Below are 25931 nucleotides of genomic sequence, written 5' to 3'. Positions count from 1 at the left end.
AAGTGCAATCATTTCTGACCTTATCAAAAACCATATGTGATTACGCAAGTATTTGATCTGCAGCAAGCAGAGCCCTAGTTCTTAGCATAATCTTGAGCCAGTGAACAATGCCCCATGGGTATACTATAATAAAAGTTTTTTCCTCAGATTTGACGTTTACTATGTCATTTATATTAATTCTGGATCATTTCCCCAGAGTAAAAAATGACCCTCAAGGTATTCCCATTAATACCCCGCCAACCCAGTAAGATCAACTGCCTAGTAAATACTAATGGAATAGAGTACATTACCTGCTTATAGCCAACTCTGCTCGAACGTATGCAAACGAATTCGACAGCTAATTGTGCTTTGAAGTAGTTTGCTATTTAACTTCCTGGACTGCATGGCTAAGGTAAGGGAAACTTGACAAGAACGCACATTTCAAACATTGATAACTCTTTATTCATTACGTTTCATACATAGAAGTCCCCGCCCTATATACTCCCAAAATTATACTAACCCCACAATGACTAGAATAGCTATGTAAAAATTCCATAGCTGTACCCACAATGAATCCGCCCCGGCATAAAATTATCTTCGCAGAAGTAAAAGCCGAAGAAGTACACATGAGTGAAATTAGAATCATCCATTCCCATTTAATCAGCAGCAACTGTAGACAACATGGCAAAATCTTTTCATCATAAGGCACGAGCCTATGCAATACAGCGAGCGTTTACACAACACAGTTGAAAGAGCCAAGAATTCTGAATTGGCTCTTACAAGGTATGTTAAAATTTCCATTACACAAAGTCATATAGGATAGTTCGACATGATCGTCAACACTGAATTCCATACATCAACGAAATTGCGCAAAATGTCAAGGGCGTTAACTAATCAATCCGAAGAATCAACCACTCGAAACTTTCCTCTCCAAGGCCTTGAACAACCACATAATCTGAAAAGAAGGAACTTTGAAAAAGGAAAGAGGTGACATCAAATGTCACTAAGACTAGTATCATTAGCCTTCGAAACAAGGAAGTAATTGACCAGAGAATAGTACCCTTACTACAGACGTTTCATTGATACACCATTATATTCTACACTGTAGAATATAATTCCTAATACCGTACAAAATTCCTGCAAACAAGAGTAACACTCAAACAAAATAACCAGATACGTACTTTCATATGAGCATCTACCCACTAAGGCTTGCGCAACTGCTAGAACTGGCAAACTTATGCTTGTGTAATTTCTGAAATACCTAGCCTTCACTTTTAAACCAGTTTTCGAAGTCGATTCAAACCCTCTTCCACTTTCTTACGACGTAAAAGCACTTCTCACCCAAATGGCGAAATCTGCACCTATCGAAGTCAACCAACTCACGTAATATCCAATCGCGAGACAATTACCACTACCTTAAGACTATAGGAAATGGTGGCCGACTTCCGAAAGAAGCCTGTATATGGGCGAGGCGTGCTCCGTTATCTCTCCCCTCCGGGTCCTGGCGGCGTCCTAATCATCATCTCCTCGGGGTCCTGGCGGCGTCTTGATCATCATCTCCTCGGGGTCCTGGCGGCGTCTTGATCATCATCTCCTCGGGGTCCTGGCGGCGTCTTGATCATCATCTCCTCGGGGTCCTGGCGGCGTCTTGATCATCATCTCCTCGGGGTCCTGGCGGCGTCTTGATCATCAACTCCTCGGGGTCCTGGCGGCGTCTTGATCATCAACTCCTCGGGGTCCTGGCGGCGTCTTGATCATCAACTCCTCGGGGTCCTGGCGGCGTCCGAATCTTCTCTTCCTCCGGGTCCTGGCGGCGTCCGAATCTTCTCTTCCTCCGGGTCCTGGCGGCGTCATATTTTCTTCTCCTCCGGGTCCTGGCGGCGTCCGAATCTTCTCTTCCTCCGGGTCCTGGCGGCGTCATATTTTCTTCTCCTCCGGGTCCTGGCGGCGTCCTAATTTTCTTCTCCTCCGGGTCCTGGCGGCGATTTTTTTCTAGTACCTTTATAATTCCAGCTTCCGACGGCGTCATAACCTCAAGCGTCCCACTATCTCTTACCCAACCAAGGCAAATATTCCTAAATTTTACCAAAGTTAAAAGAGATCAAGGCTGCATCTCAAGTCTTCATCGTCCAGGCGGCGTCGGAATTGCCATTCCAGTATGTTGTCATCCTCTTCATCCAAGCGTCGTGATGTTGGTCCTCTTCATCCAGACTGCGTGGCGATGTCCATAACAACTGCGCCAAGTTCCTCCCGTCATAGTCTTCATTAGTGGTAAATCCTCTTCATCCTAGCCGCGTCATTTAGTCGTCCTCTTCGTCCAGGCAGCGCCACCATATTAGTCATCCTCATCTGAAGTCATAAATTTTTCCTCTTCCAGGCGGCGACATGATCCAGTTCCTTCGTCATCCATGTTTTGTCTGTGTTTTTTTAGGCGATGTACTCCTGGCGTTTTGAATAATTGATCTGCAAAATTCAACAAAACCGACGAAAAACCCCCTCCATTGCCCAGTGCGGCACGCCGATCTTAATGGCCCCGATCGAATTGCAATACAACTAGCCCACGAGTTTCTACTAATTCTGCTCAATGGATACCTCAAAGAGATCTTCGCGTAACCACGCAAATAGGCACTTTCACCGCAAATATCCTTTTCAGGTAACTGATAAATTTCTGGATAATGCTGGCTAACCGTAGACTCCAATACCAAAATACCATTAGTCGCGTGCAAATTTGAAATTTGCGTAATCCGTGAACCTGCCTATCAATTCAATAATAACCTCCCCTCATAACAATCAATAATAACAAAAAACCCAACAATAATTCTATTTACCCCATATGAAAGGGATTCATTATTTTTCCCTTCTGGAAATTACCCTGAAAAAAACCCACAAACCCCAACCATGAAGGCACATTAAGGCGAATTCGCCAAGCAGTAATGCAAAATGCATCGACCCACCCCAGTAATATACTTCAATTTTTCTTGTTGAATGGCTTTAGTACCCCAACAGCATTAACCCAGATTTTACGATATGACAGACCTTAAAAGATACATAGACAAGAGATGGTACACAAAAAATATCAAGTTGCAATTCAATAAATGAAATACACATGATAGTAAGTTTCTCGTTCATTAAGTTTCAAAACTTAAAAACAACACTCGACGAACACGAGAAATTCACAAATCAAGCACCATTTGTTTTTCACAAATTTGCTTAATGGATTCGGAACTAAGGAAACATTGGGATTAACTAAACTGGCTCAGAAAGCACGATCTTCAAATTACACAACTACGGAGCCAACTTCTTTACTTCACAACTGCTCACGAGGGACAGAAGGATATTAGCCGGCCGGTATGGGATGAAAAAGCAGGACGGAGACGAAGGGCAGGATATCTCCAAGTGCAGAGGACCCATAAACCAGCACGAAGCAAATCCAACTTCCTAGATCATAAAGGTGGCTCGTAGTAAATGGGTACAGCGGCTACGTCAACGTGGTAATAGGCGTATTCCTAGGACGGAATTAGCAACTCTCCCGCTGGCTTCCGTTACTGCAGCAGCTACGGCAGTTAATGCTGCTGTAAGGCTGCAGTCCATTAGGTACTGGACTCGTTAACGGGATCGTGCTCCCGCGCAACCCATCCCTTCAAGGCGATTGAACTGGAAAAGGACAAGGCAGGGCGAATATCTTGCCCAAAACTCATGCTAATCCTACCAGAATGACTAGAAAATTGTAGCAATTGATAAATACGATGGCTTGATTTTATCTACATTTAAGACGTTTAATCCAGCAGTTTACTTTAAAATAGTGCAGGATAATGGCCAAGTTAGATTAGGAGTAAAAATTAAATAAATTGCAGGCAAATATTAAATTGGCAATCTCATAGGTGATACCGATCGCAAACCCATTTATCTCGTACAGGTCCTCGGTTGATATGGTGGTAAAGTTCTGAAGTTAGCAAGAAATTAGAGCAGCGTCTCCTGGTACTGGTCATACTCGGCGAGTCTGCATACTGGGAATTGTGGGATTTTCATCCATGGTATCAGCAGCATAATTGAGGGTCCTCCTTCCGACCATACCATTTGCAATACAACGGGAGGCTTTGGGATATTAACGGGAGTGCTGAAATGAGAGCCACCGAAAAGACCCACACACGAAACATATACAACGCACCAACTAAAATACTATCTTTTAGGTTAGTGATCTGCATTTCTAATGAGCAATCAGAAAATCAATTTCAATATGGTCTCTAGCAAAGAAAGTTATTCGAATGAGTGCAGCTTCCTGCTAAACTGCAATGGCAGTTTGCCGAATATTAAATTTTGCAATTTTTTTAATAATACCGATCGCAAACCTATTTAAACTCCATGGATCTTCTGCCGATTCAGTGGGTTAGCTCGGAAGTTTAGCATGATACAACAGCAGCATGGCCAGGATCTGGTCAAAGACGGTGCAACTGCGTACTGGCCAAAAATTGTGTCATCCGATGGCACCTGCTGCGTATTCGGGATTATCCTTTCTTCAGATATCAGTAACGCTAGAAGATTTCGGCTATGAGTTACCTTTCAGGTTTGCGCTGAAACGAAAGTCGCCGAAAAGACCCAAACGAAAACAAAACAACGTCATGTATCCTTGAGGTAAAATAAAATTTGAACATTAAGGCTAGAAGCACAATCTTTCCTGTTTTCGGTATCCATTACGGTTGTCGGGACAGGCATTCTCCAAACCACATTTGCTACAGCAAAACAGCCAGTAATCCCAGTCTGCCAATGTCAAGCCGTACTGTAAGAGTATACGAAGAGGCACGAAGGGCCAATTTTCTCTAATCCTACACATATAGCAAGAGGGCTCGATTTATAATTGACAACGAAACACATGGCCCTTTAAGATTGTAATTACAATTAAAGATACTGTAACAGTTACTGTAAATTGAGAAGGTTTAAAGATATTGTCGAAATGAACATTTCACCCCATTCGGATCCTCAAGTGAAGTCACCATTGGTAGCACAGAACTCCGATTAAACTGGGGAATGTTGATGGAAGTAGGCTAACTCCTGGCAAACTGCATTACGCATAGGAAGGAATATCAGGAACGTTGGTCTGCAAACTTAAGGGCAGCCGGTGGGACCACTTGTACGCTCGTTGGTTCTTCAAAATGGCACTCCTCTTCCTAGCGTCATTTACAGTGGAGGTCTTAGACCAGTTGATACTTAAGTTATACTTGCTGAAATGAAAGTTACGAAAAGACCCACACGAAGAGACCAATTGCACAAACAATAGAAACGAATACTACTAACGCCCAGCAATAATTGAGGTATTTATTAGTAAATTGTCAATTCTTATTTCAATCTTTCCAACATCAATGTAACATGGCTTGTGAGCATGAGTGCAGAGCCATTCATAACTCATTCCACGTTATGAGAATTAATGAATACTTCACGAACAAAAAAATGAGCCAGTTATCGATATTACTTCATTCTCAAATACTGTTCATGTTTAATTTGTTAATTTTGCCAATGAAATAGGGAAATAAACAGATACCAAAACAAATGTAGTCACCAGTTTGGATCCGAACCCTGTGCAGATGGGAGAGTTCTTTTCTCTCATGGCAACGTACTTATACAAAGCAGTAACTTCTTAGAATTGCAACCACGTCCTGACGCCAGTAACGTGGAACCATTATTGGTTTACCACCGTCTAGTGTAATCCAGCTTCTCAATATCCACGATTGGGCCTGACGCAACTCGGGAGGCAGCAACGTCGTAGTAAAGAATGCTTTGGACCTGTCAAAAAGTCACCGAAAAAAACCACCCGCAATCTTGCATGGCATATTCTACACAAGCATATAATACCAAAGCTGTACTTGAACAATATAATGGTTAATGAATCAAATTAGATTCGCTGACGATCATACTTAAGGACATTTACTGGGTACATGCAAGTGCATGGTATGTGAAACTGGTCGCAGAGATCTTCAAAGCAGGGCTAAGTGCACAAAAACCAGTCTGAGCTGGTTTAAGGGTTCCAAATCCACATAAAACAAAGACTGTGAGTAGAAACAGGATACTAACTGCTGCCTCTATCATCCAATACCTGCAGTTAAGACATTATTCTTTGTCCAGGATCTGTAAGAAGTCTTCCAAACCACATATGGAACATAGTTAACTACGACAAGGTGAAATGCAAAAGCATACATAGCTCAATGCCAGCAGTCACGTCCTTACAAATGTTCAGTCAAGGTTAATATTTTACCTTAATGATGATCCAAGAAACAAAGACTGTCCTCTTATCAGTTAAATCAAGAGCAAAGCAGTTTCCAAGCAACCGCCAACTTTTACCGAAATGAAAAGATTCTAATACCTTTGGATCACGCCAAAATCGGGAAATTCCACAATGATCACCACAATTATTTTCGAACAGTTACTAGAGAAAAATATTAAATTACTCACTGGTAAATACCAGCAGGAAAACCCCATGCATCACCATCCTAACAGTAAATAAATTAATTCGCAGCATGCGCATTAACGTATTTCCATTAATGTTAACACATACCTTGCTATGAAATGGTAGTATTCTCAAAGCTATCAAGCTTTTGTGACAATAGACAATCAAAAGATCCATTCCATATATTTTAGCCAACAGTGAGCTCTATACAACAAATTTTTATGCTCCATTCCACATTCTCTTTGACAGGTAGGGCTTCAAAAATCTTACAAATCCATTTACAGCTTTAAAATTCATGCCAAACTGGTGCAATGATCATTTGCATTGTTCAAACTGTACAGTGACCTGAAATCCTATCGTCACTCAAAAACAATTGCCTACGAAAATAAAGAAATGTACCTCTTGCTTGGTGTCAATACTAATCTGTTGAGTTAAACAGCAACTGGCTAAAGGACAAAACAAAGCTTTCCAATAATAATTCCATGCTCATTCCAAGTTTCTCCAAGCCAATATCTTCCCACTACTGATTATAAGTGTTCAGCCTACCCTCTCCAGGACTTAATTAACCAACTCAATCAGGAATCATTGGTCAACGCTAACCTATAGGAAAACGTGAGGAAAGAAGAAAAATAAATCCAAGTGCTCCAACCTACAGTATTAGAGAAATAGGAACGACTTCAAACAGAAGGTAGACAACATCAAACCATTTCAAGGCACAATCTGGACAAACATTAACCCCCAACTTTCAAGACAAAAGCATCATTAGATACTCCCTGGTGAAAATTCCGATTCTTCTATTTTCTTTGACTACCAAATCGTTATATTCCACTTCAACATAATAATTCCAAGTCCATTTTCCTCGTAAGGAAAGCAAAGTGCTTATATTTATAGTGTCTTGAAATGTGAACAAATCCATCTGTAATGTGAAGCAAGAAATGGTGAGACCCACTGTGTAGAAAAGATAATTTTTTAAATTTTTCCTGCAAATACAAATCCAGTTCAATTAGGTATCCGAGAAGTTGATTGATATTAGCCCTGGTGTCGCCCATCACCCGACACCTTTACGTGATCGCGGAGTCGCCTTGATTTCACGAGGTAGTAGTGGTTCTTGAGAAATTAGCGCATCCATGGAGGTCTGAAAAAAAGGACAGCAGGGCGCAAAAAAAGGTTCCTACGAAAAAACTATTAAACTTAACTTAATGTTATGTGAATATTTAACACTAGTAATCATCCGGTCCAGGATGTTTAACAATTTCATAAGCTTCTTAACAACTTGAATTGACTTTACTACTAATTAAGTCAACCTGAATGTCCTCGGAAAGATGCCAATTTAAAAAAGAAAAGCTCACAGAATGGTACGTGGAAGTATGTTGGCTAGAAGGAATTAGGATATATTAATGATTGGACCACAATTTCCTTGTGTGAAACTCCCATCATGCAATCATTACAGTGAAGCTCTTAAGTCAATAAAATTTATTGAGGAAACCACATAGTGGCCATACAGGTTTCAATTTGAAATAGGAAAAAACGATTCGAACAACGAATCAAGACTACACCTAACTGATACTACAAACCACAATGCTGTTCTCCAGGAACAGGTGACCTGAGCCCAGTAGTCTTTAAGGTGTCCATGGGAAGGCGTGCCTTCGCTTATGGAGACTGGAATGAAAAAACGCTTCAATAATACACGTTCTCTAAGAGACTTAAGTCCCAGCTACTGCATAAATTTAAGCTTTACAATGGGCTCTTAAACTCCTTTAACATATTCATGAACGTGTTTAAACTGTCTATTTCTTCGCAATTACAATTGTCCCATGATCTTTCATCAAGGAGTTCTGCATCATTTACAATATTTTCACTATCATTGACCAATTCAGACTTAACAGTCTGCCACTTTATGTAACGTTCACGTTGTTTCATTCGTAGTTCACTTTCCGCTCGCAACATAGCACAGGACAACACTGCTTCAACTCTGATATCTTTCCTGCGTTTCTTCTTGTAGGAGATCTTCTTACACCTCAATTTAGATATCCAACTTATCAGTTCTTCAGTCTGTCCTCTAACTCTTTTAAGTGAGCCCGACTCTCTGCACTTCAACGCCACACCCATTATCGCAACAAACGCAAACAATATACTCTCAAAACATGAAACAATATAGGAGCGATAAAAAAGTGAGCTTTTAAGGTACACACCTGTACCAAACTCGTCCAGCTCAGCTGCAACGGGTGGAGTTAGGGTAGACCCATCCCCGAAGACGCGCTTGGACAACCCACAGAAGCGGCAGGCAGCTATCCCATGAAGGAAAATGGCGATGGTCCGGTCTTTTATAGATACGGAGCTGGGGTTAACAGTGTTCCTGCGCATATACTCATAAAATAGTTCTCCTTTGAACCTCAAAGTCACTTCAGAAAGCTACAACGTCTTGGTTTATGTCTTTTTTTATGTATTCTTTTATATTATGAAAATGTTTTTAAAAAATTTTAGGACCAATGGATCATTTAGTTTTTTAATCAAAATGTTATGTTGCGGAAGAATTATACCTTTAACAGATTATCACCAAATTGCATTCTGATGACGTCAGACAATCAACTAACCATGGAAGCTAAACAAAACACTGTCGTATGAGTTTCATAAGTAAACATGTGATGAGATTAATAAGAATTTAATTTATAAAATAAGCTTTTCATGATTTAATGTAACTAAATAATGAAAATGGGTGAACATAGTGACTGCGCTTTTTGTATTTTAACGAGGGTCCAGCACAGTGGATTACTTCTGAAGAAATCATTTGCGCTACACTCAACTAAATGGTCTAAGAGGCAAGCAAATTTACTATTAAGCACCTTTGGAAATATTAATAACATTCATTTCCGTTACGGTTACAAATGGCAATTATAAAATTACTGTAATTTTTTAGTGGCTGTTCGAATGGTAACATATGGCAGCGAGTCTTACGTTTTTTGGAATGTGCTTATACTTCAGCTCCGTAGCAATTGATTCATGTTACTCTTTCGTTCTTGTAGGTTTTTTATTGTTAAGGAAGGGTTCCTCTTATATTATCCTGAGAGTGAAAAAAAAACCTTCGTCAAAAGAGGATATTTAAACATTCATCCAAAGGGAGTAATACCATTAGGTGGATGTGTAATTGAACCCGCCGCGGATTTGGGACAGGATTATATGATATGGATAAAAAACGATGATTTCATAAACGTATGTATATTTTAACGGTCTGAACTTTTATTCAGGACCCTCCACGTCTTTGGTTTTCAAACGTGAAATTAGATTTTTTAAATTTAGTTTGAATCTGCAAATATTTGCCAAGGAATCATTATTTTCTTGATTGGGGCTACGTTGTAGTTTATCATTTGTCATTTTAATAGTTAATCAAATTGTCTGTGATAACACATGGCTGGGTATGCCAAATACAATAAGCACGCAGTCTTTCACTAAATTATAGTATCTTGGAAATGTGAATATCTAATATTCAATGATCAGAATAAACTGCAGTAATCTAAGGCTTAAGAGGCTCCAGTGGATCACTTCAGGGCTAATTTAGATCACTAACAACCTTAAGTATGTTATGATTAACTGCTTGTCTGAAAAAATAACGCTGTTGTTTACCTGTGCACTTGAACAAATGCAAACTTGATAATTATCACTATATTGACGGCGATTGTGTGAACAATCGTTAGCAATGTAGTAATTTGGTAGTGTTTTACATTACTGATAAGTCGCCATTCTAGGAAAATCTCCTTGCTATTAATAAGTGGATAGAAGACATTCTTTTGAATATTAATGTGAGCATTGCCCATTTAGTGGTCAATAGTGGTAAAGTTGATGGTAATATTTCCCATGCTTTGTTAATTGGCATTTGCAAATTGGGAAATTTAATGGTATTTTCTCGTCTTTATTGATATGGGACCCATATAATGAATATAAATCAATTTAATTCGGTTGAGTGTTAACTGGGGTTGGTATTTAACAATGCTTATGTTTGTGAAGTAAAGTAACACTAAGTTTTTAACTAAAACAAAGTTTCTTACGAATCTATTGTAAATGCCGTAGACTAGATATTTCTTTCGTGCACTCAACCATGCTACGTTTTATACCCAATTCATCACTTATTTTTCCTTAACGATTTAAAGAATCCAAATGTTTTTCATGCCTTTCAATAATAGGGTAACCTCTCCTTGGCCGTGGAGAACAAATATGACCAAGATAAATGGGTGGAGGTACTTCGAGAGGCAGCAAGAATGTAAGATAATTTTCGTTGACATTTTATGTATTCCAAATTAAGCATGTACAATGGATATAGCAATACCTGAGGCAATTTATGCTCTCTGGTAGTTTTGGTGACTATATCTCGATCATTTGGTAATATATTCTATACTTTCATTTAGTCATTTTAGTTGTTAAGAGGTATATATGTTTTTTGTTGATTTTCGGTTAATATAACTGTCGATAATATTTTGTAAATGTCAACATGAAATGCTGCCAGGCTTATTCAAGAACTACGAATATGCAATGTAGACAGGTTAAGTAGCTAAAGGAATTGCCCACTCCATAGTGGTCACACTTAATTATGTGTTAAATGGCCTATTTGATAGTGGTTTTGCCTCCTAATTTATGCGATAAAGCGATGAATACTTATCTAATAACCACGTACCCATTTTGTGAATTTTTCATTGAAATTCACTCAATCTTTCCTATGCTCCTGCCTTTCTCAATAGTTTTTTTTCAATTTTAAAATGTTGACTTCAAATTCAAACCATTTTTCCTGGAAAATAGTGACCAGGTGTAAGGAAAGGTTAATGTTACCCTGGTAGGTTATTTAACTTGGAATTGGGCCTGGTGTTGACGGTAATGATCAACGTGCTCCTCGCATCTCTGCAGAACATGGGATAATACGCGTATGGGAGAGTCCATCATCCGAGACTTGGAGACCCAGGGATTGCAACTAAATAAGGAGAAGCAGTCTTATGTGGGTAAGTTGATGAATTGATGGCGCTTCCATTTATACTTTCAATGCAATTCTTTTCGAATTCTTTTATATATTTTCAGAAAAATTGCATGTGGAAACGATTGCTCTGAGAGATGAAATTGACAAAAATTTGGTAAGTATTGTATTTATTTATATTTATCTATTTATAAATACCCTGCAAGCCACCACCACCTGGGTGTGAATACCCACCAGAATAATTTTACCCGAACATGACCCTACCGTGGTCGGACAATGTTATTATGGTCCCCTATTGTTTGTAGAATACATCTTAAATATATCTGTTCTACGCCTAATATCTCTAATTTTATTAGCATGATCTCTCCTACCCTAGGACGATGGGGGTAATAATACATTTTCAACATCACTACTGAAAAGACCTTCCAATTTTTGCAAGAGCTTCAATCTGTAATTTAACCTTCGCCCCGTGAGTGATTCCCTGCCTAGCTGTTCTAATATTATGGACGCGCCATTAAGTTCATTATAACAACGTTTTACGAATGTAGCTCCACTACGCTGCGCGCGATCCAATGCGGCGATTTATCTAACTTCGTGAGGATCCTATATACTTACAGCATATTCTAAATGAGGCCTATCAAACGAAATATAACATTTATCTTTGAACTTTTCATCGCATTTACCTAATACATAAATTATATATTAATTCTTATAAATCCTAATTGTTTGTTAGGTTTTCTGTATATTCCCCGTGTGTTTCACCCAGAAGAGTTAGGTACTTAATTGAGCCCACACAATCCATTTCGGTGATCCTAATGTAGTATGTGTTCTGGTGGGAATTGCTTATTTTTCATAAATTCATGACCATGAACTTTTATTTCTCAGATGAATGCCCTTCAATGAATACCTTAAGCCACGGTCGTTTTCTTTCCCTCCCACGATTTTCCAGTCGGTGATATTTTAGGCATTGCCTCATTAAATGATTCTTATTTATAAACAAATATTGGATCCATTTAATTTGAGTGTGTAGTGGCACTGAGTAAATGAAGACATGTTTTTAATAACATGGTCCACTGTTGCGCAGTGCGATCCTTATCTCATGCTGAAGTAAACGTGACGAATCTGCCTTAGAGGGGGGATGGGGCCAGGCAGACGTCGATAATTCTGGAAAGCGCGGTTGCCATTTCAAAGCGTGCGTACACATGGCAACGCTAATCAATACTGGCTCACCTCATCTTCTCGCATTTTGTATGACGTTTATTTCCAGTTCCTCGCCACCAAGTTTGCCAATTGTTGACTATTCAGCATTGTTTGGTCTAACTGATGGGTTCTGTCCCCAATTAATCATATGTAACGATAAATACTGTGAAACGCGTGTATTTACACGAATATCTTCCCACCACATACCACGACAGTAGAAAACATACTTTACGACAAATAAATCAATAATTAACGTAGGTGGTTGTTGGCCTCCGACACATGCCCTCGTGGCGGCTAGCTGAATAAGTTAAAGATGAATTGTAAAGCCTTTTTATATTAGTCGAGATCACAGTGAGAAGTTAACCGAAGGAATGTTCGATATAATGGATAATTTTTATCTCTCACAATCTAGGCCGCACTGTTGGAAACATAGGGTCTTAGGAATAAGTTTACTTCTCTAATTCAATTAACGTAATGGTGAGCTATGGATTGGGAACAAAATGTTGGGTGTGTGGAAGAGGAATAATCCACAAAATATATACAACATCGAACATAAGTGTTGCATAAATGTTAGTTGCCAATTAGTATGCTAAATGATTCATTTAAGTCAAATGATTTTTCATTTCACATTCGTTAATCACGTGACGATGAAACGATGAATGTCATTGTCCTTGTATTGAATTCGAGCCCGTAACCCGTTTTCAGTGCCTCCCAAGCAATGCTTTCCTATAATAAACCTTGTTTATCTCTGACAAGAAATATGATATTTGAGTTGAACCAAGTGCTGAAATCTAATAAAGATGTCATCATTCTAAACTCGGCTTTCAAACTCAGAAAACCATTTATATGCTCTCGTGCAATCAGCGAGTTTAATATAATACAAAAATAATAACTTCGCCTATTTGCTGACGATGCCGTGATATGTAGGGAAATATCTAGCCATGAAGCCATTGTACGTATCATTAGCGAACGACTGTAAAATGCTCTTACATGATATTTTGGATTCAGGAATTTTAATTGAGGAACATACACTTTCCAAACCGCTATCATGTAGTACAGGGTCCACTATAAAAGTAATGCGCATTCTGTGGGAAAACTAGATTTATTGATCGTGCTTGTAGGAATCCTTAAAATTCATCAAATTACTCTCCCCCTTCATCGATACACTTGCGGAGACGTGTCTGCCACGCCTGGAAGACACCCTAAAACTCCTCGACGGGAATGTCTCTCAGGAACGTTGTAACATGTTTTTGGATGTAGTCCACGGTCTCCCAATGCTTTCATTTTAGTTCTCTCTCTCTTCGGTCGGGGAGACAAAAAAAGTCGCACGGAGCAAAGTCGGGGTTGTAAAGGGGCGGGGGACCACCTGCTCCGGGCCAGGAAGTTAGTAACGATGAAGGGCCTGTGGCTGGGGGCATTGTCATTTTGGAGCTTGAGACCCTGTCTTCGATGTCAGCTCTCACGCGCGCGACCCCGCGTTTCAATCTCATGAGCACCTCCAAGTAAAAGGCTGAGTTGACAGTTTCTCCTCTAACTTAGCTTCTTCCCCAGGACGAAGGCGGTTGGAGCGGCGGCTGCGGACACGAAGTGTTCCAGGCTGTGTCATGGCTCATGTAGGCGTCAACGATGCCGTCGACCGTGGATCTAAAGAGATTCTACGGAGTCTAAGAGTGACTACGGAGTCAATGTCGTTATCATAAAGTAGGAATTAAAAGAGGTTTGATAACAATTCCTTTGGGAACACCGGAAGTAACTTTTACTGCATTTGATCTATCTTTATGACTGCTCATTGTACCCGACCATTCAAAAATTCTTTAATCCAACCCTGGATATTTTTGTCAATGCCGAATGCTTCTAGCTTTGCGAGTAGTTTACTATGAGGTACTTTGTCGGAGGCTGTCTTAAAATCTAGAAAAATCGCGTCCTCTAGAACATTGCTCTCCAAATTTGCATAATCTACGCCTCTGTTTGGATTAAAGTGATGGTATTCAGCGACCTAATTTTTTAACTTAACCAGTTAACTGCCAATGCAAGATATTTTCTTGGCATGGCGGTTGCTTGAATTTTGAACGGGAATATTTTTCTCATTATTGTCGTATCCTTTGTAAGACTCTCCGTCCGATACAATATGACGCACATAAAATGACCATAGAAGGTTTTTTTTTATTTTAAGACTAGAGTTCCTAAGAATAAATTCAGCAGCTCCAGAGTCAGCTCTGTGAATTTTTATAAAAGTCAATGTATCCAAAATATGGGTAATGCCTTCTTCTACACGCTCTTACGGAGTATTGTGTGTGCGTAATAAACTGAAACGTATTTATTTTTTAGAGAAATTTCTTTAATTAATGAAGATTGAATTGGAAAATTTTAATCTTCATTCAAAATGTTCTAATTCAACTACATCACACCTGGTTCTCAATTTCTTTCATGTCTCATATTGTCACGCCCTAGGCCTCTTATCGACCTGTATTGCTGTGTGATGGTCATGCGCAGTGTTTATTCCATCAAAAATGTTATGCCATGTGTATAAAAAGTTTTGTGATGTCCATGTTAAATAAATTCTTATAGAGTTTATATTTGTTATAGAAGCTATAATAGACATTTTTGGCGCCGAACAAATGACTTAAATCTGGTCGAAAAATCGAGTTCATTGTTCAGTGTGGAATAAGTTTAGGCAAAAGGGGTCCTTTGAGAGTCTCTCACAAATATGATTTCTATTTTTTTTCAAAGTGAGTTTTCTCTCATGGGAGTTTCCTTCGAGCTCGAACGTTTAGCTGTACCCAAATTTAATTAATTCCTATACCTTCTTAAGCCTTTGGGGGGGGGGGGGGTGTCTGCAGGATGTCTTCGACAATAGAATCAACCGTCGACCATTTTTGTAAAGGCGGTGGGGACCATTTCCTTTAGACAAGCTTGGGCGAGTTTTTAGGGCAACTTGCGTGGCATATTTTGAAGGGATCCAACGGTCGAATTTTCAGTGGGACCAAGTGGTAAGAGGCTACCCTCAGAAGCAGCTGCACTCGAAATTCCTTTGTCACTTCGTGCTGCGATATGGTAGGCAAGCCAAGCCCAGCCTTCCCCCGATTGCGGCGTAGTAGATTTTCTCATGAGTGTACCTCCCCCCTCCATAATCTGCTCTCCCAACGCCACCGCGCCAGCTTTCAGGCGTAGAAAGCCATAAAAAGCCCGACGAGGTCACAACGTAAGCGACGTTGCCAAATTTATGTTGCCTTCCTCTTTCAGGAGTATGTTGTGAAGTTCTTGGTGTGGAAGAAAGATATTATTCGTTTCTTGCACTGATATTCTATCAAAATACACTACATTACGTGGATCACCAGTTTTTTCGTCATGTTTGAAAAAATATATTTTTCGCTATAGCTTATGGCCTAAATTTGCCAACTAAACACAGCTAACAGCTTCTTCCCTGGTTAATCCTCGCCCCACGTTATTAGAGAATCAATGAGTAAATTCGATCATTGTATCATACTTTTCTCAAAATCACATGACCATTATTTTTTGTGAATTAATGTTACTGAAGATGTCACGTCTCAACCGTTTGTTATAAATAAATATTTGTGACATGGCTGTGAACTGTTATACTCATCAAGCACTTATAAATAGGTTATTAATATTATGTATCCCCTTAAATTTTGAAAAGCTTCATTTATGATGTTGTGTTCCTGGTGTTGATTAACCACTGGGAAACATCTCTAGCGGATCCTGTAGGGTTTTAAGCGAAGTCTGCTGATTTTCTTAGTATGAGAAATTAAAAATCCAGCCATGCACACACCACATCGACATACCTATGCTGGTTATTACATACGACTTGTATACTTGAGTCTAATTAAGCTTGATTATAACGTGAATCGTGGTGCTTCGCATGACGCAACCGATTTTAACGGATAGGTCTTCAGAACATCCCATGCCAGACGCCCTAGTGCCTTGCAGGGCACACAAAACAAACAAAATCAAGACAATATTTGAGTCCATTATTGGTTCGTTGTTAAGCTTTCACCAATATAATTTCGTGCAAGTTCCTATTGATCTCAATGGCCTGATGAGAGAGGAAAAGGAATTTACCGACAGAAATTGCATGGATAGTGAGACGCTAAAGATTTGGAATCAGGTCCGCCATCCCTAACTGGCCGCCATATTTCATATAGGTTTGGGTAGATGTTTTATTGTTGGAGAAATTATTGTCTGGCCCGTGACACAAGTGTGACTTAAAAAGGAATGGAGGCACTCATTTCTTTGTAATGGTCAAATTTAAGCTCCACCCTGGAAATATGAGAATGAGAACGTTGCATGTTATAAAGAACCCAGACTTTCCAATTTTCAATATCGCGATAAATTAGTTAAGGACCATAGTTCCAACTGTAATTTTCAAAATTTTGTTTTAGTTTGTTAGTTTAAATATTATATGATTCAATTCCTAAGCTTTTAAGATGCGCGACGAGGTCGACAAAATCTACTTCACACTCCCACAGTTATTTCCCGGGAAATTTCTATGACGTCACCGGACGTTGCCTGTATTGATCTCAAGAACTCCCCAGCCGCTCTAACCCACCGCCTTCCGTTGGCCTTGCCTTCCCTGCGTCATCCAGCTATGACTGGGCTGTTGTTTTTCAGTATTCGTGAATCACAGACTTACGCTCAGAAATGAGTTTTGATAATATGACTTTTTCTTTAAGAGGTGAAACCCATCATTTATTAGGATAGCTTATTGGGGAAAATCTTATCGGATGAATAAATATATCTCACATTTCAATTATTCTCTCTAATTTTATCGACATGATCTCTCCTACCATAGTACAATGGAGCTTATAATACATTTTTCAGCGTCATCACTCAAGAGACCCACTTCCTTTTGATTCAAATGGTTTCATCTGTAATTTAACCATCACGCCATGAGTGATTCCCGACTTAGTTCCTTCAGTAATCTTCGCTTGCTACTCAAGTTATCTTAGCAACGTTTTACGAATATAACTCCACTGTACTGCATGCAATCTAATTCAGCAGCCGAGCCAACTTCATGAAAATCACGTACACTAGCAGCATATTCAAAATGTGCCCAAACTAGTAAAAGAAAACCTTGTCCTTTCTTCTTTCGAATTGTAAAAAACTTTTTCAATGAGGTGCAATGTCTTTCAAAAGTTCCTACAATATTATAGTGGGATTTCTTCAGGATCTGTGGCGTCAATTTGTTTTATATTTAGGAGCTGTTTTTCAATTCCTCCCTTGGGCGGTAGTATGCCATTCACGAGCTCTTCAGGCGTGCAAGGGACTTCATATTAGAATAACATTGTCCGACCGCGGTAGGATCATATTCCAATTAGTCTGGTGTGTATCAACCCCCTGCCACACACCCAAGTGGAGTGTACTAAAATAATTAAATAAAATAGATGTTTTGCCCCAATTTGTTTGGTGTAGACCTGAAAAAAATATTTAGAACATTGACCTTTTTACACTGTCATTAAAAATTTTCTGCCTATAAATAATGAACCATTATTTATAGGCAGAATGACACTTCTCTTCAATTTCCTTGGTCTAGAACTAAAATGTTTTGGGTTATTAGGATGGGCATGTTGGACAGAATAAAGGGTAATTAGAGTAAGTAAATTAGGTATGTGGAATTGAAGAGGGGCCTGCTGTGGTGTCCAATACCAGGTCTTTTTGTTAGGAGGGGTGTGTTAATTTACATTACTCTAAATATTCTATCAGCATTTTGCTTTTAAAGGTACATCAGGCTTTGAGTGTTATCTTTCTCATATTTGCTCAACATTTGACAAGTTTACTTTCTGATGTCTTCATTAGATTTGTGTCGCTACTTTAAATCTGTTTTTAAAATTTGAGTGTATTTCTGTCTCTCCTAAATGCCATTCTGGTGTTTCCTTATTATTGCATTGCAGTTTGTCTTAGACCTTGAGAAAAAAATGCCTTTTATGGAAAAATTGGTATGGATGAACAGAGGCCATAATATTATTCCATATTTTGGGTTGTGAGCCTCTGGGAGCATGAAAATTACATGTTCAATTAACTATTAGGTAAATTTAACTGCTTCAAGTTTAACGGGGGCACATCCCCCCTTTTCTAGGGGAGTCTGCAATGAGAGTTTAAGGGAACTTGGATGCTGAGCATATCGATTAGGAATCTTTTTTTCCCTTGCAAAATTCATACCACAGCATTAGGAAATTAAATGTTTAATATATAAAGCTTGTAATTTACAATTGCTCTAATGGTTGGTGTTGTAATACTCTCTGCCGTAAGTCATCCTGTTGGCTTGCAGGGTTAGATGTAGAAGTGTTGTGCCCTGAGTTGGAGTTGTGTGGCAGAGGATTTATGGATACCATTTCTTGTAAAGTACATTCAAGAGAATGTGATGATTCCTGAAAATGGATTTCAAATTACAATTAGGTCTTTTTAGCACTTACTACTTCTGCTACTTAGCCTTTTCCTGTTGTGCTCACAAACTGCTATGCAAAGGAAGAATAATTGTATAAACCTATCTGTGTAAGTCTCATTTTTTATTTGACCTTGGTGGTTTGATTTACCCATACAATGTGGGTCCCTAATAATTCCCTCTGGAATCAAAAATAAACTTAAATGAATTGTACATTTCTAAAATTTTGTTTCACATGTTTTCTTGGTGTTTGGGTGAAATCCTATCCCAAGTAAACATAACAGTTGTTCAACAACAGTTTTTCATGTGTCTGGTTGGTCCTTGTTCTTCATCGAGTATTTTAATTAGTACTTTTTACAGTGAAGCCCAAATGGTTTCTGTGTTTTAAAAGAACATAATTCATGGATTTCATTTACCCTGTTAACCAGGTAGGGTACACACCAAATAGGGGTGTAAGTTTTTAGTTGGAAGTCATAAAATGAAAATCTTTAGTATTTAGTTTTACCAAGCCCATTAAAAAAAATCATCAGTCAAGGTACCTATGCCAAAAAAATTAAATGAGTAGCCATGGAATGAGCATGCCATGTAAGTTCTAAGTTTACTTTGGTAAACGTGATATTAAAGATTATTTGTTGCATATTTATCAAGGAATTAGAACGTCTGAATGCTGCTCTTGACGAAGAAAAGAAGAGATTAGAAAATATGATAAAGGAATTTCAAAAGGAACATGTAAATATGAAAACTGAGTATGAAGAAACTATAACTGCAATGAAGATGGTTCAGCAAGATAAAAAAGCTCTTGAAGATACCACTGAAATGTTGATGGTAAGTCATGTATTTTCAAAATTATCAAGTCGCCTACATTAAAGCAAGTTAATATGCTTGAATTTTTTCAGCTAATAGATTATGACCTGCAAGTCAATCATGGAATGAGGAAAATGTTGAAGAATTTGTACTTTTCCTATCATATGTTGAAAAAGGATCTATGGATCTTTTTTGTGCAACTTATACTAGAGTATGAGGTTAATAATATGACTAATTATTGAGTACTAATTGTGGTACTCCGGTTGAAATAATCTTTGAGCAAATGTTCACGTGTTCATTTATCTTCCACTCACATATTTTATAGCACCAAAGTCAGTCACAAAATGTAAAAAAAATTTCACAGGAGTAGAGAAATTGAACAAAAAATCATCCTGTGTGAACAAAGTTCAATTGATTGCGATGCAAAGATGATTTGGTCCCATGGGCAGGAAGGAGTCTCCAAGTAGGCTACATTTTTCTAGTTCTGTCCACACATAATTATTTCATTTTGTAAGCATCATCATTATTTAATTGATTAAAGCATAAAATCTTTTTTTATCATCTATGCTAAGGCAATTTCATACCTTCACTCACAAAATCTTGGTTTTATTGTAATAATTGAAAATATGTTGTACATGTTCAATTAAAAAAAATATATGGTCTAAAAATTAAATCGACTCCTTTGAACTGAAAAGATCTATTGATTATTTAATATATTATAGATAAAATTATTATTGTGGGTATTCTACCAGTTCAGATAGGTTTTGGATGGATACAGCTGATACAACAGTACAACATTACATTTGCCTGCCTCACCCAACAGAACATAACCTGACATCTGACACTACAATAAGTCCCTCTTCACTTCCACATGCTTCCCCATTCACATTGTCAAATATGCCTTTCCTGTTTTTACCTTTACCTCAATGGCCTAACATCCTCCCATCTATCACAGCCTTCAACATTCCAATTCCAGTCGAATGGCCCTATATCCTCCTCTCCTGTTTCCTTTGGATTTCTCCCAACAATTGCATCACCTCCCCCACCATGCCTGCTACTTCCTGGTTTATTTTTCTTTCTGTCCATTTTGCCTCCTCCAAACACAAGTTTCAAAACCTCCAGCCTATGCCTATCATCTTGCTTCAATGACAATGTTTCCATGCTATACAAAACCACACTCCATATCAAAGTTTTGACAAGCTATTTCTTAGCATCTGTACTCAGTGTTCCTGTTACTTAACGATTTCTTCCAACCTTGGGAGAGCTTCTTTTCAATCTTATTTGAAACCAATATCTGCTTTGTGAGAATCATGACGATGCCATTTCCGTATAGTGCACGGTAATAGATAGTACAATAACCAGGAATATTGATCTCTTCTACAAATTTCAAAGCAAAATATTAATTAAAGGAAATAAATTTTAAATGTTACCTATATGATTTGCATATAACTGCTATTGATTTCAAATGTAGGAGAACTTGTCAGATCTGGAAAAAGAGAAAAAGAAGATTTTGGGAAATCTAAAAGAATCTGAGAAAAAAAATACTCATTTGTCTCAAGCCACTCAGAGTCTAAAGCAGGAGCTGCAGGAAATTGAAGAGGACACAAAGTTTTTACTTGCTGAGAAGAATGAAATAGAGCGAAGGTAAGTCAATTAATGTTTTATTGGTAGTAATACCTAATGCTCCTAAATGATGAGAGTTGAGTTTGAGGATGGATGCTAATCTTCGTTAATCATACTGATGCTGCAGAATGCAGATTTTTGTCCTCTATTGCATGGTATCTACATATTTAATTGTTATTTAACGATTGAGGTTTTAAATGATAAGGGTCTAAAATGTCATTCTTTCGTCTTTGGAAGAGTAAAGAGCAAGTTTTCATTGCAGTAATTTTAAATGAAACTTTTAAGGTTATTAAATAAAACAGTAACTTGAGATTAAGTTGATGAAAGTGATAAAATAGTTGGTAATTAAAAGTTGCCTCTCTACTAAAGGTAATTAGTCATGACATTCATACAGATATTGTCTTTAATAAATCAGTGTTTTGATCATCAGTTAATCTTAGTGTGAGCATAATCACATAAACAAAATTATTGCTTGCCTTTGTCCTTTTGCCCATTGCCCTTTTTCATATGTCTTATCTCTTGATGTAGGTTATTTCATTTCAACTGAGGTATAGGTTTTTGGAACTGCTAGATTAATGACAAAGTGCTCATGTTTTTTTAAATTTTACATTATAAAATAATGAGAATATGGTCTATTATTAAATATGGTGTTTTTGTGTGTATAGGGTAATCCAACATAAAAAATTAGCCACATATCAGTTTTGAAAGCATTTGGGGATTATCTCAATGAGGAACTTTGTTCTTATTAATTGTGTGGCAAAAATTAATATTCAATATATATATATATATAAATATATATACATATATATATATATATATATATATATATATATATATATATATATATATATATATATATATATATATATATACATATATATATATATAAATATATAAAAACACAGATGTAGATTTTTAGAATATAGAGACACAAAGAAAGGACACTCACAATTTGTTATTTTACGTTTCGACAGCACGGCTGTCGTCTTCAGAATCAATTTGATTCTGAGTGTCCTTTCTTTGTGTCTCTATATTCTAAAAATCTACATCTGTGTTTTTATATATTTGTGTGTCGCCGAAGAGCGTTCCATTTCGAAGATATTTCATATATATATATATATATATATATATATATATATATACATATATATATATATATATATATATATATATATATACACTCACACACACACACACATTCCTGGAGTGGAGTGTTACACTACTGACTGGAGGGTCCGGATTAGATACCCAGTCAAGCATCTCTGGGCACTTGCAGCTCCACCCAAGCTATGTGATTATATGTACGAGGGTCATCCGGAAAGTAGTACCCGTTCGTGAAATAAAGACACAAAAGTAATATTAACAAACATAAAAAATTTTATTTGAAAGAGGATACTTTAAACTACTTCTCAACATAATCTCCAAGCAAATTAAGGCATTTGTCATAACGTGTGACAAGTTTCTGTATTCCTGCTGCATGGTCCTTCGCCGCCAGCTCATTGAGATACGCGAGGGACCCATCTTGCACAAATTTTTGCATAATGCAGATGGTGTTTAACAATTTCATGAACAATTGTTCGAGAAACATTGGGAAAATGCTCACAGATGTCATCAATTGTGACGCGCCGATCGTTCCTCACGAATTCGTCAACTGAGCTCACCAGTTGGTCTGTAATGACAGACGGTCTCCCCGAACGCTCATCGTCGTGTGTGTTCCCCCTCCCCATGTTGAAGTTGCGACACCACCGCCGAACAGACGACTCGTCCATTACATTGTCTCCATACACCTCCTTTAATTGGCGATGAATATCACATGGGCGAACGTTTCTTGCATTGAGGAGGAATTTAATCACTGCCCTCACTTCACAACTGGCGGCGTTCTCAATTTTTTTAAACATTGTAAACAATCACAGAAACAACACAGGCAATGCTAGCGTCACGCAACTTGGCTCAGAGAAGGCAGACAAGCCACTGAAGCTATCTGACCTCGTCCAGCGGCTACTCGCGTCGTCAGTACTTCATGCGGCACGAACGGGTACTACTTTCCGGATGACCCTCGTGTGTGTATATATATATATAAAATACACAGTAACACACAATATAGAAACAAAAAAAGAAGAACACTCACACGTTATTTCTTGATATTTCGACGGAAACAATCCGTCTTCCTCTGAAGATATAGAATTCTATTCCTCATCTCTGTCTTTCACCTCGACCATTTCATCCTCTAAGATTACCTTCCTTGATGTTAATATTACCCTCAGTAATAACAAATTCCTTACCTCTGTTCACACCAAACCCACTAATAAGCAGCAATACCTTCATCACAGCAGTTGTCACCCCTCCCATACCAAGCGCTCCCTCCCTTACTCCCTCTCTATCCGCGGTCACCGCATTTGCAACCATCCCGAATCCCTTAAGAAATACCTTAACAACCTTCATCACTCCCTCCTCCAACGAGGATACCCTGATTCCCTCCTCCATAAAAAAATACTTAAACATTCCTACACCCCCAAGCCTGCCTCAACCACAGACTCCCAGCCTCTCTCAATCTGTACTACCTACTTCCCAGGCATTCAGTCTCTCAAATTCATCCTCAAAGACCTATTCCCCATCCTCAAAAATCACAACACTTCCTCCAACCTTCTTCCCAAATGCCCCTCTGTCACCTTCAAACGTCCCGCCAACCTAGCAGATATCCTCAAATCCACCAGGCCGCTCTCAAAATCCCCTCACACCCCCAGAGCCATACCCACTCCATGTCATCGAGCAAGATGCAAAACCTGCCCTATTTTCACCACTCCACCCCACTCCATCCCACCATTTAACTCTCTCCCGCCCTTCCCCTATTCCTCTTGCACTTCCAAGAATGTAGTTTATCTTCTTACCTGTAAACTCTGCCCGTCATTTTACATAGGCCAATGTTCCACACCACTTAACATTAGGATTAATAACCACTGCGCCTCGTGCAATCCCTCCTCCCCGTCCGCAGGTCTCCCCTTCCCTAAACATGCTTCCCAGCGTAATACCCCTTTCAACCTGTGCTACAATGTTTCCGTCCTAGCCTCCCTTCCCACATCCGATAACCCTATAGAATTAAAAACACTTGAAATGGCATTCATTTACATCTGTATGGCCTATCAGCATCCGGGCCTCAATGTCGTTCACTGATGGGAGTGGCCTAGAATTGTTACTTTGTGGAAGCGATGCATATCGGGGGGTGGACACTGTGTTTTTCCGAATGAGTTTTAGTGTGCGTGGCCTTTGTTTTGGCTTTCGAGGTCTTGATTAATACTTTGTAGGTGCAAACCTGGGCTCGTACGTTACAATAGTTGCGGTGAGCATGTTGTTCTATTTTCCGATTTTGTGTCAATTCCACCCCCTCCGTCTCCCTTTCCTCTCCCCGACCATTCCTCTCACCCCTCCTTCGCCTCCCTTTCTCCCCTTCTCCTGGCCCCCTTCCCTTTCTCTCGCACCCCTCACCTCAACAATTCCAGCAGTCATTACTTCTATATCTTCAGAGGAAGACGGATTGTTTCCGTCGAAATATCAAGAAAATACGTGTGAGTGTTCTTTTTTTGTGTTTCTATATTGTGTGCTTATTTTGAGGATAACTGGAATTTATCCCACCATATTCGTTAACCCAAGCCTTAGAAATGACTGACCAGAGGTGAACCAAAGGAGAATTATAATCTGATATTTTGTAGAATTTGCTAATATTTCAGTAAGTGTGTCAGCATGCAGTAAATCTAAAAATGATAATTTTAACAAATAACTAAAGACTATGAGTAAAATTTAAGTCTCATATGAACTATTGGTTGTACATTTTAGGAAGCTTTTAGACCTACCAGTGACAGCTCGCAATAATTAAGGTCTGACAATTAAGTTTGCAGAGTTATATGTTAGTATGTTCAATTATTTCATGATCAGTTCTGGATTTCCTTCATAATACTCAAATTGTAATTCTCTTATCATATGCAATACTTCTATCTTTAGAAACATTTCTGAAACTCATTTTCCTCAGTACGTTTTAAAACTGCTTTCATGTTTTCCTGATTCTTATTAATGTCTAGAAAATATATTTCCTTTAAATTTTCTTCTGTAAATTATATTGAAAAGAGTTTATCAGAAATAGGTTAAGTGAGTACAAATATTATTCTAGTTTGGGACATGATTTGATTTCCAATTGAAAATTTCCCCATTCTTGAGCATTCTTGCTAAACTACAAGATCTACTTGTTTCTGAATAAATTGTTTTTTCTTTATGTTGAACATTTGCCTGTTCCAACTTTTCATTTCGTTTATAGTTTGAAACTAATAATCCCACTCTCTTTTTGGGAAAAAAATGATTAGTGAGCTCCAATTCTCAGTTGAAGGAAGAGATAAGTTGTCTTGAATGTTCGATTTTTGAAAGGCTAATAATTTTTTCCACTGAGTGGTTTTATTTTTTTAATAGACAAGTCTTTTCTCATCACACGTATCAGAGTAGTTCATACTCTTCCCACAGTCTGAGCATCTTTCAGCTTTTTT

General features: G+C 38.4%; 1 protein-coding gene and 1 long non-coding RNA gene across 3 annotated transcripts in view; one reads left to right on the top strand and one right to left on the bottom strand.

Annotated features, from left to right (window-relative positions):
- Window positions 1-610: 610 nt before the first annotated feature.
- Window positions 611-8715, bottom strand: LOC139698737 (uncharacterized). Its single transcript, XR_011703010.1, has 2 exons — window positions 8611-8715; window positions 611-8077 (listed from the first exon to the last, which is right to left on the bottom strand). It is a non-coding gene; the product is annotated as an uncharacterized lncRNA (long non-coding RNA).
- Window positions 8716-9010: 295 nt separating this feature from the next.
- The window catches only part of LOC139698664 (pleckstrin homology domain-containing family D member 1-like), a 45494-nt gene continuing 28573 nt past the window's right edge, over window positions 9011-25931 (top strand). For both annotated transcript variants that reach the window (XM_071597535.1, XM_071597534.1), the window contains exons 1-7: window positions 9011-9237; window positions 9442-9628; window positions 10597-10673; window positions 11312-11403; window positions 11480-11532; window positions 19624-19800; window positions 21251-21423. In XM_071597535.1, coding sequence (XP_071453636.1) covers window positions 9125-9237; window positions 9442-9628; window positions 10597-10673; window positions 11312-11403; window positions 11480-11532; window positions 19624-19800; window positions 21251-21423 — 872 coding nt within the window. In that variant the 5' untranslated portion in view covers window positions 9011-9124. The remainder of the gene's footprint in view (window positions 9238-9441; window positions 9629-10596; window positions 10674-11311; window positions 11404-11479; window positions 11533-19623; window positions 19801-21250; window positions 21424-25931) is intronic.

Source organism: Hetaerina americana, unplaced genomic scaffold, assembly GCF_022747635.1.
Source record: "Hetaerina americana unplaced genomic scaffold, ioHetAmer1.1.p SCAF_9, whole genome shotgun sequence".
NCBI lineage: Eukaryota > Metazoa > Arthropoda > Insecta > Odonata > Calopterygidae > Hetaerina > Hetaerina americana.
The sequence above is the reverse complement of the archived record's forward strand: the minus strand, read 5'-3'. Positions and strand labels throughout refer to the sequence as shown.